The 17,620-nt window shown below is 37.4% G+C and overlaps 2 protein-coding genes across 2 annotated transcripts in view; both read left to right on the plus strand.

Moving 5' to 3' along the window:
- The window catches only part of fermt2 (FERM domain containing kindlin 2), an 83,026-nt gene that overhangs the window by 33,989 nt on the left and 31,417 nt on the right, over window positions 1–17,620 (plus strand). The gene's annotated exons all lie outside the window — the stretch shown is intronic.
- LOC309479493 (fermitin family homolog 2-like) lies at window positions 8,621–16,910 on the plus strand. Its single transcript, XM_082143682.1, has 2 exons — window positions 8,621–8,886; window positions 16,744–16,910. The coding sequence occupies exons 1-2, from the start codon at window positions 8,811–8,813 to the stop codon at window positions 16,893–16,895; spliced, it is 228 nt and encodes a 75-aa protein (XP_081999808.1). The 5' UTR covers window positions 8,621–8,810; the 3' UTR covers window positions 16,896–16,910.

Consider the following 17,620-nt stretch of genomic DNA (forward strand, 5'->3'; position numbering starts at 1 on the left):
AAAACACTCTGGTTGGTTGAAGTGATGGTGGGCTTGCCAGGCTAGGACAATATCCCCAAAATTACAAAGCAGAATAGCAGCGTACAGAATAATGCTTCTCTTTTGATTACTTCTATTAGTTGGTAATGTTGGCTAAAAGCTTTTGGCTCTATATAACTAGAGCCTCACGATTCTGAATAAATTGAGAATTACGATTTTTTGTTTCATATAGAGATCATGATTCTCCCACGATTCTGAACACACAACTAAACCAAATAACATGTAATTTACTAGATGTTCAGACAAAATGTTAATTGCTGCAGTCTATTAAAAAGTATTTAATTAAATTGAACGAATAAAAAAAAATTTTTTTTTTAATTGTTTGAATTAATGATTCAATGACTCAATTATAATTACTGGATGAATCAGCGTTTTTGAATGAATCTCCTGTATGAATGATTCAATGACAAATACATTTTGTTAACAGTCAAAATGTGTAATCGTTATTTAAAGCGCCACGTTACTTTCAAAAGGTGATTTGCTCTATTTTGATCGCTATCATAGACATCAGTGTTTATATACAAACTTATATATAAACTTTTATCAAAGTACTTCTCAGATCATTTGAATATTTGTAACAGAAATGATACTGTGGTTGAACAAGTCCTCTCTCTGGGTCAGAGCATGTTGTGCATGTTGTGCTGTGATTTTGTTAACACACACATGCGCATCATTGTCATTCAGGAATGAGATCGCGTGAGTGTTTGATTCGAGATCGCGATCTTTTAACGATTAATCGTGCAGCTCTATATTAAACTTCTTCAGAGTGATTGTAGACTGTGATTAAGAGTTGAACATGTTCTTGTGTGTGTGTGTGTGTGTGTGTGTGTGTGTGTGTGTGTGTGTGTGTGTGTGTGTGTGTGTGTGTGTGTGTGTGTGTGTGTGTGTGTGTGTGTGTGTGTGTGTGTGTGTGTGTGTGTGTGTGTGTGTGTGTGTGTGTGTGTGTGTGTGTGTGTGTGTGTGTTATGGAGCTGGACGCCACGGTTGGCTGGTGATCGAGATGTGGTCATTGAAACGGGGCCGGTGTGAAGAGTGTGTTTGTAGGGTGTGGAGGAGAAAAACTGAGTCAGTGCGGTTCTGTCTGGAGGAAAACGGTCACAGCTGTGACAGAGGTGGACATGAGAGTCGAGAGATGTGTTCAGAAATGGATCACGTTCATTGTTTTGTCCTAATAAAATAAGAACATTTGGTAACACTTTATTTTACAGTGTCTTTGTTACAGATGTTACTGTAGTAATCACTATAAATTATGCGTAATTACATGCAACTAACCCTAAACCAACCCATTTTTCTAACCCTATAGTAAGTACATGTAGTTCATTAATATTACTCAGTCCTTAAATGTATAATTAAACTGTAACACGGACACCTGAAAATAAAGTGTAACTGAAAATTCTATACATTTTTAAAAATGTATTTTTAGTTTGTTCTTTTTTTAGAAATAAACATATTGGCTCATAATCCTTTCAAAAATTTTTTGTCATCTAACAAATAATAAACCTGAACTCATGTTTTATACTTATTTGGGCAAAATAAAGAAGTGTTTTTGTGAATTTTCGTGTTTTTGAACCAAAAAATGTAAATCACACAGTAAGCAAAAGAAAACACAATCTTCTAAACTACTAACTTTCACAGTCACACAAACACAGGGAGAAACTGGATAGTGGGCCGCTGAGTGGAGAACGGGTTCTTTTGTCTGCTCGCATGCATACCTGTCTGCTGACATCACTGATGGAGAGACTCCACCGGCCCACCCGACACTCACTCACGGCCCGGGACCATTTCAGTGATTGGAATTGAATTGAATCGAATGAATATCGAATCGTGAAATTTGTCTTTACCTACCTAGCCCTAATTATTATCGTGTCACATCAGCATTAGTGTCTTTAGGTGCTGTCAAGATTTTTAATGATTTTTTTCAACCATAAATATCGATACTAAAATATTTGAAACTGTTTCAATACTCATTTTCCCCAGTATCGATATGCCAGTACCAGCTGCACTTTCCTGCTCTCTCTCCAACAGCAAGTTGACACACCACAGCGTGTGTGTTTTATTTAAAGTCCCCCTGTAGTCAATCATTTTATCCCTTAAAACTCATCTTTGATCACCAAAATTACATATTTAAAAGTTTATTTTACCCGCTCACTCGCTCAACTCACTGAGGTAATTAACAGCTAATAATGTGTTGCTAATGTTACACAAACCATGTTCCCGTTGGCCATCTCAGAGTCAGCTGCCTTCTAACAATCAGCAGGAACGCTTTGAACAACTCAGAACGTCATATAGTTCATCATAACATCGTAATATACATCATACACCGGCTATATTGCTAAATCTACCCGATTTTTCATATCAACAGAAAAATATACCGAGATATCTTGGCATCTCTCGAGACACCCCTGCTAGTTCGCTGTTAATGATATGCTAATGCCCGTCGGCACGTTGATCTGATTGGTTACAAGGTTTGTGATGTCAGAGACACCAGCGATTTCAACCCTGTCTTTGTTTCAAAGAGAAAATACTCAGCAATGGTGTCGACTTATGAATTTACACATGGTTTGTCTTAAAGCATATTAAAAACACCACATATACATATAAACAACATTATGGGCTTGATTTTCACCACAGGGGGACTTTAAAGTCCATTGCACTTCGTGTTTCAGAGTGAAGCGCTGCGCCTGCGCTGTGAACATTTGTACATGAAAAGCTTCACAGAAATGCAGTGAACTCCATGTCTGCTGTGAGCATAATGTGTGCTAGTTATGCATGTTCTTCACATTTGCATAATTTCCAATACTTATGTGGACAGATGATTACAGCATATTACACAGTTGAATGAGAAGTGCCTGTTAAACCTATCATCATCATATTCAAGCTTCCCTTCCAGCTGCACTAATGCATACTTTACTGCTCACTGCAGACTACACACCACTTCTGCAGAGGTGAACATAATCTGTGATTATTGCGTATGTTCGCGTGCTCTGTGTATAGTACGGGTGCGACGGTTCAAATGACTCACACTACTGTCAAACAAAAATATAAAGAAAATAAGAACAAATAATCAAACTAAAAGCAACAGCACAAATAAATACAATAGAGCAAAGATACAAATGAAATAAACAGTGCTTTTCAGGTTTCTAACAGTTTGAAATACAATTCACTTAACGTTCGACTGTTTCATTCACTTATCATTCGACTGTTTCATTCACTTAACGTTCGACTGTTTCATTCACTTAACGTTCGACTGTTTCATTCACTTAACGTTCGACTGTTTCATTCACTTAACGTTCGACTGTTTCATTCACTTATCGTTCGACTGTTTCATTCACTTAACATTCGACTGTTTCATTCACTTATCGTTCGACTGTTTCATTCACTTATCGTTCGACAGTTTCATTCACTTAACGTTCGACTGTTTCATTCACTTATCGTTCGACTGTTTCATTCACTTATCGTTCGACTGTTTCATTCACTTATCGTTCGACAGTTTCATTCACTTAACGTTCGACTGTTTCATTCACTTAACGTTCGACTGTTTCATTCACTTATCGTTCGACTGTTTCATTCACTTAACATTCGACTGTTTCATTCACTTATCATTCGACTGTTTCATTCACTTATCGTTCGACAGTTTCATTCACTTAACGTTCGACTGTTTCATTCACTTATCGTTCGACTGTTTCATTCACTTATTGTTCGACTGTTTCATTCACTTATCGTTCGACAGTTTCATTCACTTAACATTCGACTGTTTCATTCACTTATCGTTCGACTGTTTCATTCACTTATCTTTCGACTGTTTCATTCACTTAACGTTCGACTGTTTCATTCACTTAACGTTCGACTGTTTCATTCACTTATCGTTCGACAGTTTCATTCACTTAACGTTCGACTGTTTCATTCACTTATCGTTCGACTGTTTCATTCACTTATCGTTCGACTGTTTCATTCACTTATCGTTCGACTGTTTCATTCACTTAACGTTCGACTGTTCATTCACTTAACATTCGACTGTTTCATTCACTTAAGACGTGAACGACTGTGTCTGCTAGGATACTCACCAAGACATTATTTGTGTGTTCGTCCGTTTTAGGGCTGGGTATCGATCCAGATGTGCCGGTTCATAAGATCTCAATATAAATTCAATATTCCAGCTAAAACTACTAATATAAATTTCAAAGATTATAAAAAACAAAACAAGAAAACGGTCATTTAATAAAAAAAAAAGAACAAATAATTAAACGAAGCAATAATTCAAATAAATAAATACAATATAATAAATATACAAATGAAATAAACTCTTAGGTCTAACAGTTCTCAGGTACAGAAACTGAATAAAGAAATCAAATGTAAAATAACACTGCATATAATCTTTACTGTACAAATGAAATAAAGGTTAATCCTTATTAAATGTACAAAATGTACGTTATTTAGTGAAGAGCAGCGAGTGAGTTGACGTTATTTAGTGAAGAGCAGCGAGTGAGTCTTTTGTTGGTTGATTAACATGAAGAACAGCAGGAATATTAGTATGCGTTCTTCCTCTACTGTTTACTTAAGCCATAACCGGCTATGTTTACTTGGACACTCTGAAAGGTGGACATATTGAGATAAATGTGTGTGAATTTGTCTAAGCGTAGGGAGATATGAAAGAGAATTAATAAGGCGCTTCGGGTGTGTGCGCACATCAGTCTTCCCACAGCGTGAGCAAGTTCTGTGCGTTAGGATGGCGTAAATGACTGCTCATATTGGCACTCATATTGAACAAAGATTGGGGGAAGCCAGAATGCGTATCCATCGACTGACACATACATTAGCCTAACTCTGTCTGTCTGTTTTGATTATTTTCAACAAATCATATTATAGATGCTTATGCGTCGTCTTGATCTGAGATGAACGTGGGTGGAGAACGGTGCGGTTCGACTTTATTGTTGAGTGTATAGTATAATATCCTATTGTATTGTCAGTGTGTTTAGTGTGTATATCCGATACTGCCATGCTGAAGGATTGCACCACCTGCACAGTGCACACTTTATTCATGGTGTTGTGACAATAAAGTGATTTGATTTGTAGTTTTCCACCAAAACAAAAGCATAAGGGTTTAACGGTTTAACCCTCTGAGGTCTGAGCTGTTTTCTGGGCCTGGAGGTGTTCTGACATGCTCTGACATTTGTGTTTTTTTCTGTTACTAGTGACATTTTCATGGCTAAAGTCTAATTACACTGTATTCAGCACAAACTCTGCTACAATAATATATCAGCAGCATGTATGTAAAAGTTTGTAGTTTTGAGATAATGACATTTATGCGTGGTTTGTGAAAATACAAAAAAAAATTGTCACTGAAATAAGGCCATGAAACCCATACTGATTATTTCTTCACAAGACTTTTGAAAATTGTATGACGTAGCCTAGAATATTTGCTCCAAAACTATGTGAAAATCACCCTGACTGCTCATTCAGATAAGACAATATATTGATTTAAAATTTCTAAGACGTGTTTTGTGTGACAAAGCCATATTCGAAGAGGCGTGATCATCTCATGAATATGTAAGCTTTTAACACCTGAGAAAGACAAAGAAACTCCCCTAACTGCCCTATTAGGAGCGATCAGGCCCTGTCATTCAGAGCAACCTTGCACAAAGAATGAGGAGATTTAAAAAAGAATGGCTTTTAGATTGTTTGGATTTATTTACAACACAACATAATCCAAAAATACACAACAAATGACAAAAGAGCACATTGAAAACAATGATCCAAAGACAGAGACCTTTGTGCCATTCCTAAAAACATTGTACATACCATTTCCAAGGTGTTTGATTTTCACTTTACCATGTTCATGTACAGAGACTCATGTGAATGTTGAAGTTGCATCTGGTCCCTGAAAGAAAAGAAAAAAGTGAACATACTGGTATCAAGAGAAACTAGGCCTGCACGATTTTGGGAATACATTTTTGATTTTTCTGGTTAAAATTGCTTTTTAAAATTCACAGAATACACACACACACACACACACACACACACACACACACACACACACACACACACACACACACACACACACACACACACACACACACACACACACACACACACACACACACACACACACACACACACACACACACACACACAAATGTTTCCAACAATATATAATATAAAGAACACCATATTTGTTGTGCCTTGTAGGCATAAGCTATGTGCAGTACTGCATAAAATAATTTTATTTTACAAAGCAGCCTATAAATCTTCCAAAAGATTTCAGTAACAATGCTAGAGAAAAATATATTGATTATCTTATGTTACTTCAAATGTTTCCATTCGTTATGATGATATGAAATGAGATAATAGTAAAAACATAAAGCCTAATGTTTGGTGCATTTTTCCTTTCAAACGCAATCGCGCTCCAAAATATGATACATTCAAACCCACAGCGCGCTCCAAAATATGATACATTATGGTTATACATATCTATGTTTGAGCAGATATCCACAAACAGTATTTAACAGTAAACACGGGTCTAAATAGTATAATATTCACCATATATCTAGCAACAGTTCAACTGCAATGTGAAGTTTATGCAACAATACCATAAACTAATAAGTAAGAATTTCTTACCTTACATCTTTCTTGTCTTCAAATCGCGTTCTTCTTCTTCTGATGTAAATCCAATGTAAGCTCAGACGTGTCTTCCAAACTCGACGAAAAGCAGAGACTTGTGAAGTGTTTTGGTGTTTTGTGTTTGAGGTAACGAGGGCGTTCACGTTCCATGTGGAGATTTGCATGTGAATCTCTTTTGCGCGAGTGGGCGTGTCGAATTAAAAAGTAATTAGCAAGCGTTTGAGATACTGGACATCCTGTTGGTTTTATACAAATTACTTAAACACAGAATATTTGTTTTCAGTTTGAATCCGATCATTTAAAAGTACACACTTAAATGTGTATAAAGGTGTATGGCTTATAAATGTGTGACAAGTATTCGCTGAGTTTTGTTTCAGTTTATAGACGTGCTCAAGAAAAAAAAGTTCACCCTGTTTATTTTCTTTATTTTACAAAAGCACAATGTTTTGATTTGATTGTAAGTGGACACATACAGAAGTAGAAATATCACAGATTCTTTTTTTATATTTCTTTTTTCTGTATAACCATAAATGACGGAGTAATTTAAGTTTATTGTGCTACTATGTGAAGAAAATCCAGCAAAACGCGGGGGCGCGTTTTCCGACCTCAGACGGTTAACTCTTGCAAGAGACAGAAGAGTTTCAGTTGATTAGAAAATACTTTGACGAGGGTCAAGCGTAAACTAACCTAGAAACTGTTCAAATTTTATGCCCTTAATGTTGTGATAATATTTCCCTGTGGTATCGAATTTCAACATGTTTCAAGGTATTGTATGGAAGTTAGAAATGCCAGTTCTTTGGCAACACTAGTGGTTTTATAAAACTAAAATACAAGTGCAGAGCCCTGATTGGTGTGTGTAATGTCACCTGATAAGTGTGAATTGGATTCTTCTTCCGTAGCTCCACAAATGCCCGCAGCTCGAGTTGTTTGTGTGCATCTGTTAGAGGAAAAGCTGGTTTAGAGTATCAGACTCAGATTACAATGTGAATCTGGAACAAAGAGAAAGGGCTGACCCTGATCTCCTTACTCACACACACAAACATTCCCAGCGCTTCACCTCCAACTGCTCCTGTTCTCGGCCCGTGTGCTCGAGCCTCCCGGCGAACGCTTTCATCCAGGCCAGAACGCAAGCCTCCACTCTTGCAAGTGCGGTCTCACACGAACACATCTGACACTGAACCACGTTTCTCTTTAGTTGACCTCTCGTTCAACTCTATTGCATTGCTGGATGTGAAAGCAAATTAGAGGCCAGTTTTAGCTTGGCTACTTTTCATCCCGAGTGTTTATCAAAAGCTGCGTTTCCATTACAGATTTGTGCAAAACTTTAGCGATGATTTTTTTCTTTTCTTTTTTTCTTCTAAATGTCGACAAAACTTCTTCGAAATGACAGCGTTTCCATTAACCGATGTTATGCGACTAAAACGTCATTTTTTCCTCTCGTGATAAGTCATTCCAAAAGTTATGGCAATGGATGTTGGTAGGTTTACATAAATCCCAGCCACTGCACTGGCCATTATTATTAATGGAAGGAGACGTATGTGTGTTATCCAAGCATTAATGGTAAGGAAAGACCCTTATACTTGAGCGGCACATATGAGGAGTTTCTGGGTGTTTCTCCCTCATTTTTTCTTCAAGCTCTTGATTGTGGCATTTATTTGAGGTTTAGAATCCAGTATTTCTGTTATTCTTTTGTCTTTTATGAGTTTAATGAAGAACTCTGTCTCGTATTCTGTCCAAACACACCGCATCATCTACGTCAGCTGACCTGTAAATGAGCAAAAACTGTTTCCATTGCAGTTTTGTGAAATATTTCTTTTTCGAATTGCCTGAAAAACCACCTCATGCGCGCGAAAAACGTTTTTTTTGCTAAATTGACGTGTTTCCATTGAGTGTATTTTCAATTCTCAATTTCAATTTGTGCAATTTGAAGGGTAATGGAAACACGGCTAATGTAATTCCTAACCTTGTCATATTTTTCTCTCTCCCTCTATCTAGATGTGAAGAAGGACTGGTCAGATCACGCACTGTGGTGGGAAAAGAAGAAGACCTGGCTGTTAAAGACCCACTGGACGCTTGATAAATATGGCATTCAGGCCGACGCCAGGCTTCTCTTCACTCCTCAACACAAGCTTCTGCGACTTCAGCTTCCCAACATGAAGCACATGAGGGTGAAAGTCAACTTCTCTGACCGTGTCTTCAAGGCCGTGTCCGACATCTGCAAAACCTTCAGTGAGTGCCTTCCCTAAAATAAACTCCATTAGCCTAACTCAATATTCCCACTGGTCGTGAAGAACAATACGTCATGATAATTGTGTTATTTTGATATACATTAGAGCACATTCAGCCTTTAGTGCTGAGAATAGATGTAGGGTTTGGATGGAGAGATGATGTTAAATCAGAATACAGTGGCAGCTTGAAGGCCCCATGAAATGGATTGAAAACACAATTGTTTTCATGAGTTGATGTATTTTCTCTATCTATCCAAGGGCTTGTGTTTTTAAATAACCTGTAGTCTTTATTTTTCGCAACCCAGCACAATCATTGCTTGGAATTATATGTTAGCATACTGCAAACACTGAAAACTGCCCGCTATTTGTTTTAATTTCAATAATTCTATCCCTTAAAACGCATCTTTGATCACCAAAATTACATATTTAAACGTTTTTCCCTTGAAAAATGTTTTCTTCATGCCTTAAAATAGCTTGAATGTAACTCGACACGCTTGCCTCATTTAGTATACGCGGTTCTATGAATATGCAAATGAGCCCCGCCTCTACTCACTCACACAGCGCAGAGATCCACTCGTTGACGATCACGCTGGTGTAGGCTGGTAGAGATTACAACGAGCTTCTTCACGAGTTAGTGACATCACCAACCCTAGAATTTACATAAACCCGCCCCCTGAACACGATTTATAGATTATCATGACAGAATATGCTAATCAATGACTGGAAGATAACTACACATAAGCAACATAAATTCATCAACTAACCATTCAGAAATGCTGTCTACATGTTGTCTCTTCTTCTTGAGTCTCTCCATCTTTGTCTGACTCCGGTTTGAACATAAAAGGCAAAACGTTTTTTGAAATTTTCAGTGCATGTGTGTGTGAGGTAAAAGGACACAAGCTGTTGAAGCTCCGCCCCCTGCAGCAGCAGCTCATTTGCATTTAAAGGGACAGACACAAAACGGTGTGTTTTTGCTCACCCTCAAAAGTGACAATTTAAAAAATATCTGTGGGGTGTTTTAAGCTAAAACTTCACATACACACTCTGGGGACTTATTTTACATCTTTTGAAAAGGGCATTATACGACACCTTTAATCCCTGTTTCGGGAAAAAAAGCAAATGATCTAAAGGTCTGAAAACTCCAATTTACAATATTGTATAATGCATGATGCAACAGTACACATTTCTAGCAGGAGTATGCTATGCTGTTGGGAGCAGGGTTACTGATATAAAAGCCAGTATCAATGACATTAATCGATTTAAAGACAGTATAACATCAACAGCATTGCTAAAAAAAAAAATCAAACATAATATTCATATACATAATATTTATCAAGTCATTTGAAATTAATTTGAGAATTTATCAATTTTTTTACTTGATTTGATTGATAAATCTGTAAATACAGATTTATATTTAGTTGCAAAATGTCAGTGATTCTGCTCTATAATCCTATCTGAGTAGTTTCACAAATACAACTTATTACATAATACAACATGGTGTTCTGTTGGCAAGTAGTGTGGTGATAATATCACTTATAATGTTTGGACGGCGTGTTCTAGTGTTCACTACTGTGCATCACGCTTCTAGTGTTGGAAACACTGTGGCACTGCAGTTATGTTGAGGCGATAGTGCCATAGCACTGCTATCTGATAAACTAACCACATTTCTTGCTCTTTATTATTTGTTAAACACACTGAGCTGCCATGGTTGGTCTTTAGCATAACTAAGAGCCAGCATGTCCTTGAACTGCTCCAAATCTTGTTTTTATAAATGATTCTTATCAATGTAACTGGCAGAGTAACTTTTGTTCTGTCCATTTATGGAAAACAAGGCCTTATGAGCTCTCAATATCTGCAGAAGTCTGATGACACCTCTCTCTCTCTCTCTCTCTCCCTCTCCCTCTCCCTCTCCCTCTCCCTCTCCCTCTCCCTCTCCCTTTCCCTCTCTCTCTCTCTCTCTCTCTCTCTCTCCCTCTCCCTCTCCCTCTCCCTCTCTCTCTCTCTCTCTCTCTCTCTCTCTCTCTGGTATTTACTTTATTATTACTTGAATACTACATTGCTAGAAACAAATGTGTTGGGGTTTAAAATGGGAGAACATACAAAAAAAACCAACAACAAACAATTAATATAGAATAGTAGGGATGGGAATTATAAGGAATGTAATGATTCCGATTGTTATTAACGGTTCCATTGATTATTTAAATTCTTGCAAAAGTTGTGTTTAAACAGACTTTTAATGGATTTTTGTTTATTTTTACTACTTCTACCGATTTAATAAATGCAATCTAATATTTGGCCTTTTATTGATTTTCGGTAAATGCTTTTGTCAAACTGAAAAATAACCAGTTAATGGGGGGTGGTGGTTAATGACCATGAGTCATTTTTACTTCATGATAACAAAAAACAGTATATCACTATTTATTTATTTTTTTTCTTTTGCTGGAACTGGGGCAAAATGTTGCTGAAATGCTATTAAATGGCCGGTTGTAATCTAATGTACTGTACTCTCTATAATAGCCTCTTTATTTCTGAGTCCCCATTGCATTTTGTTACGTAATACAATGGAATTCAGATATTTTTAACATTCCAGATGCTTTTGTATGTCTGAAGTGTGTGCTGAACATGATGGGAAGATTCTCTCTCTCTCTCTCTCTCTCTCTCTCTCTCTCTCTCTCTCTCTCTCTCTCTCTCTCTCTCTCTCTCTCTCTCTCTCTCTCTCTCTCTCTCTCTCTCTCTCTATTCTCTCTCTCTCTCTCTCTCTCTCTCTTTCTCTCTTTCTAATCTTTGATCATTTTGTTTGTTTTTTCCATGAAAAAAGTCTTCATGCCTTGAATGTAATGCTATGAATATGCAAATGAGCCCCGCCTCCACTCACTCACTCAGCTCAGAGATCCACTGGTTGACGATCACACGTTGATCTGATTGGTTACAAGGTAGTTTGTGACGTCAAACACCAGCGATTTCAAAGCGTGTGTTTGAGACTGTCTTTGGTTCACTGCAGTTTTAAGGAGGAAATACTCAGCAATGCTGTCGACTTATGAATTTATACATGGTTTGTCTTAAAGCTAGAGGTGGGCATAGATTAATTTTTTTAATCTAGATTAAAATGGCTAATTTGAATTCTGCCGAAGGCATTCAGAATATGTGTGCTACCCAAATAATGACTATAAAAGTAAGTCTTTGAGAACGGGTTTCTCAAGCCAGGTGGCGCATTAGACCAGGGGCTCATCTCCTGTTTCCAAAATGCATCACAAACTGCTTGAGAAAGCTGTTCTACTCATAGACTGTAAAAAGTTACTACTGTACTGTTACCGTCCGTAGGCAACATTAGGTAGGCCTATGTTATTATCAACTATAGGCTATCAATTAGGGATGGGCGATATGGCCTAAAATCTATATTGTGATATACATTGCAGCCTCTTGCGATAACGATATTATAATAAAACCATTTCAGAACAGGTTACACAGACCCATGCTAAACAACTGCTAAATGTTTTTTTTTTTTTTTTTTTTTTTTTTTTTAGGGTGTATGTAGTTTTGAGAACATATATTGTGCAAAACTGTAAGTATACAACATAATTTTGCAGATAAATAAAATGTAAGTACACTAGCTGCAGAGACTTAAGTAGGTCTAATGTTTATTATGGCTTGGAGCTTATGAAACCCCAAATTTAAAATTAGAATATTGTCTAACTGATGTCTTTTCAGTTAAAAAGAAGATACATTGGGAATAATAAGCGCGCGCTGGTATTCTATGTTTCGTTTTGAATTTGAGGTGGTAGAACGGATTAGTCGTGTGTTAACTTACCGAACTGTTACCCCACACACTCTGTCTATATAGTTTGCTGCTGCTCGTCGGACGGCTTAAATCCGAACCAAGTCCAAATAATGGATGTTGCACCGATCTTTTTCACCAGTTTTCACTTTCAGCCGTGTTTACTTAAGATGACGACGAATATGATGCGTTGTAGCCGGGTGTACCTCGCGGCCGCGGGTAGATTGCGTCATCATAGCTTGTGTAGTATAGAGACAGCTCCCAACCCAACTTGGAGAAAAGATTAACGGCGATATTTTTTTTATCGCCCGATAAGAGTCCCGCGTTAACGCAGCACGTTAACGCCGATAACGGCCCACCACTACTTAAAGCATATTAAAAACACCACATAAGACACATAAACTACATTAAAAGCTGGATTCTCACCACACTGGGACTGTAAGTGTGATGATATGGTTACACATTGCACTGAAGTATCCTGCTTTTAAATGAAAATGTATTTAACGTAAAAGTTCTTCTTTGGCAAAATGGCACATCCTAATAATCCTAATAGCTTAAACACATGCTTTACTCCCTTCAAACTTACAGTAGAGTGTCACTTTCCATCTCTGCAACTTCCCGAACTCAAACACAAGAACTTAAACACATTCAGCCCAAGCAAAGGCTTTATTAGTTTGTCATATACAGCCGTTACATATCACACACCCGACACTTTATTCGGCCTGGTGAACTATTTAATTAAAGTGCTGCCACAAGGCTTGCTTTCCTTTATTGGGTTTCCCTGAAGAGAGAGATGTATATTGTTGTTGAAAATGAAATTAAAAAAGAGTGACGCATGATCATTGCGTTTTACAGTGAAATGAGAGTTCAGTGTCTATATTGAAATCAACACATTAATGATTTATCTCTCATCCGCAGTGACCTGTCAAATGCCACGTCACGAGTCACGAGTCGCACGGGTATCTCTGTGGCAACAGCCGACAATACAATGCAAGGGTCAAAATTATCGATTTTTCTTTTATGCCAAAAATCATTAGGATATTAAGTAAAGATCATGTTCCATGAAGATATTTAGTAAATTTCCTACCGTACATATATAATACATTTATTTTTGTGAGTGAATGCTGCACAATCGCCAATATAAATGGACAATTTTAAAGGAGATTTTCTCAATGTTTCGTTTTTTTTTTTTTTTTTTTTTTTAGATTCCAGATTTTCAATGGTTGTATCACTGCCAAATATTGTCCTATCCTAACAAACCATACAATGGAAAGCTTATTTATTCAGCTTTCAGATGATGTATAAATCTCAATTTAAACAAAAAAAATTACCCATTTGACTGGTTTTGTGGTCCAGGGTCACATTTTTTTATTACTCGCCCGAGCCGTGGATTATCCGCAGTGTCCGCGGATATAAAATAGGATGTAAATTGGGATGCACCTACAGGTGCTGGTCATAAAATTAGAATATCATCAAAAAGTTGATTTATTTCAAGAATTCAACTTAACAGGTGAAACTAATATATTATATAGACTCATTACATGCAAAGTGAGATATTTCAAGCCTTTATTTGTTATCATTTTGATGATTATGGCTTACAGCTTATGAAACCCACGAAATCAAAATCCCAGAAAATTAGAATATTACATGAAATCACACAGTAATTACACAGTGATACCATGGTCATTGAACCAGGTTTTGGTTCTTTTGGCAGTGTGGGCAGGTGCAAATCCTGCTGGAAAATGAAGGAAGCATGAAGTGCTCTGGAAATGTCCTGGTAGACGGCTGCGTTGACTCTGGATTTAATAAAGCACAGTGGACCAAGGTCCTCGTTTCTGATGAGAGCAAATTCTGCATCTCATTTGGAAACCAAGGGGAAGAATGGAGAGGCACACAATCCAAGATGCTTGAAGTCCAGTGTGAAGTTTCCACAGTCTGTGTTGGTTTGGGGAGCCATGTCATCGGCTGGTGTTGGTCCACTGTGCTGTCCACTCAACACAGCGTCTACCAGGACATTTCCAGAGCACTTCATGCTTTCTTTCAGCAGACAAGCTTTATGGAGATGCTGACTTCATTTTCCATGTAAATGCAGAATAACAGATTCACAGGAAAAACATTTTTTTGCATGCACATATTTTTGATTTGCTTTTGCAATTATTTGTCAAAGCTATTACAGATACTCGTCTACTTTTACTGTAGGCCTTGGAAAATTAGGTTGTGAATACCTGTGATGTGACGTGTAGCTCTTGAATTAGTGTGTGTGGTCATTCAGAGGCCGTATCATTGTTCAACACTGACTTCATAACTCTCTCTTTCTCTGGTGATATCAGTTGTTTTGTGGTGTGTTCTCCTCACATTAACTGTTGCTTTCTCGTGTGATGCATAAAATGAGTTGGAGTGTGTTTGTTATTTACCTCCTAAAGCAAGCGGACTGCGTTTCTCCGAGCGCGGCACCAGAACTGCCTGTCAGAGATGCAATAAGATGAGAAATGTGTGGTTTCTCAGTCAGAGCGATCCCTACGAGCTTCATGTGAGTTATGGATGTTTATTTGGGAGCGTTTGCTGAAGGATCTTCTGTTTGTTGACTGGAATTTGAGAGGAGTTGCTCCCTCACTCCCAGCTCTCCCGTGTCCTGCTACGGTTCGCTCACACATGGCTGTAAAAGGGCAGACTCGGAGAGAGAGAGAACTACCATCTGGTAGCTCTTAAAACCTCTGGAATGCTTTTGCTTTAGTAACACAACTAAACAAGCCGTTCCTGCCAAGCCGTGAAGCCCCTCCCCAACACACACACACTCGCACTCCGTCACACTCGTTTCCTCCAGGACTGTGGAAAATCCAGGTCGTCCTGCCATAACGCTTGAAGTAGTGGAGCGATAAAGTGCAAGAATTTCAATAAAAAGTCAGTTAGTGCCAAAACTGTCAGCGATTCTTAAAATGTGCTTTATTATGCAAGCAAAATTTATACTTGTATTCATACTCGAGTCGTTTTCTCAAGGTTTCTTCAGATCGCTGCTCTGCTGAGACATCTCATTTGATTTGATATGGAAAACACACAATTGCAGAATCCATAAAAATTTTGGATGAAGAAATAAAAAGTAAAGCTGCACACTTAATCACACTTAATCACATCATAATATATTATAGTGTCTGTGAATATTAAAGCACAAAAAAGACTGCTATTTAAATATGAAATCTGCATTTTCAGTATCTAATAATAATAATAATAATAATAATAAAATTAAAACTGTTTAAGTCAATCGCAATTTTTTTCCATTTTTTATTTTAACAGTAAACATGTTATGTAGCACTTTGTTTAAATTAAATTACATTTAAATAAAAAAATAAATCGTTACTTTTCATAAATTTTTCATTAAAAGATAAATCCAGAAATAAGTCAATTCAAAATTTTTAAAAATTCAACATTTCATATGGCCTTATTATTGTAAAAATTTTAATCAATTATTACATTTTGTGAATTCATTAGACATGCTTTTTTTAATTAATATATTTAAATTTAAAATAAACAATTGAAACAGAATCCAGAAAAAAATTAAACAGAAGACAATTTTTTTAACTTTTAATTAATTATTGTTAAATTGTACGTTTAATTATTAATTAGACATGCCCTTTTATGACTAAAGTCATTTGACAATTAAAGCATAAAAAATGGAATCCAGAGAAATTAAGACTGAAAAAAAAAAACGGAGTTAAAAAATAAAATGGCGTTCTCCTTTCGAGAACAACTTAAGAAGTGTCATTTGTGTGAATGAATTATCCTGCTATCAAATCACTTTGTTGTGCCAGTGCTGCAGCTCATGCTTTATGTGTTTAATTGCAGCGTGTGAGGGGGAATTATCAGCAATCGAAATCAGACAAATCTATTCATTCAGACATGCTGTAATTCAGGCTTGTTTTAAAAAGGTTTGCATTTAGACTTATTGAAACGTATTATTCCTTGTTTCTAAGTCTTCCTTTTCTGTCTCTGGCCTTTATTCCGTTTGAAACGGCCGAGACTTGTTGTGTGTTAGGTGGGGTATTGTGATGAGTTCACTTTTAATTACAATGAGTGCCTCTTCTGCAGACATCCGGCACCCCGAGGAGCTCTCCTTACTGCGCAAACCCCGCGACCCCAAGAAGAAGAAGAAGAAGCTGGAGGAGGCGGAGGAGGAGGCGCTGGAGCTGGAGGGACCTCTGCTCACTCCTGGATCAGGTACATCATCACCATCATCATAAAAACTAAACGCGTGAGAGCGTGTTATAGGCCAGTGGTTCTCAACTCCAGTCCTCGGGACCCACTGCTCTGCACATTTTGTATGTCTCCCTTATTTAACACACCTGAACCAGATCATCAGCTCGTTAGGAGAGACTCCATGAACTGAACTGAGTGTGTCAAATAACAGAGACATACAAAATGTGCAGAGCAGTGGGTCCCGAGGACTGGAGTTGAGAACCACTGTTATAGGCTATATGACATGTTATAGCCAGAAATGAAGGCGCCACTGCACCGCAAATCTAATTGAAAGTATGTCGCAGTCGTTTAACACACAATCATCTTCATTAAAAGTAAAGAAACTAAATGATCTTACCAGGGCTGTTGCTTCTCTCTCCTATTGCGGTCTTTGATTTAGAAATGCAGCTCATATCTGTTGCTTTCGGTGACGTGAACTCCATTAAATCTGCATACAGGAACTGAAGATCGGATTTATATCCGTTTTACGAACGGAAACACATTTATGTGACCAGGTGTGAATGAAATCATTTGGATAAATCAGATCGCTATCCAAAGCTGAAAATGCAGAATACAGAGTTATGAAGGCAACAAGACATGACGAATCTCATGAGAGAGATCTTCACCTGTGGCATAGATGCATCCTTCACTGACTATATCACACAATCCTGTGTGTTCGATTCTCTAATGTTTGAGCTAAAAAATAAATGGTGTCTGAAAGTGGCTCTTC

This window comes from Leuciscus leuciscus, assembly GCF_965113295.1.
Source record: "Leuciscus leuciscus genome assembly, chromosome: 17".
NCBI lineage: Eukaryota > Metazoa > Chordata > Actinopteri > Cypriniformes > Leuciscidae > Leuciscus > Leuciscus leuciscus.

Bases quoted from the DNA above. Each gene is read 5' to 3' on its own strand.
- LOC309479493 (XM_082143682.1), top strand. From the start codon at position 8,811: ATGAAGCACATGAGGGTGAAAGTCAACTTCTCTGACCGTGTCTTCAAG. The intron at 8,887-16,743 runs GTGAGTGCCTTC...CCTCTTCTGCAG, and splicing joins CGACATCTGCAAAACCTTCA to ACATCCGGCACCCCGAGGAG.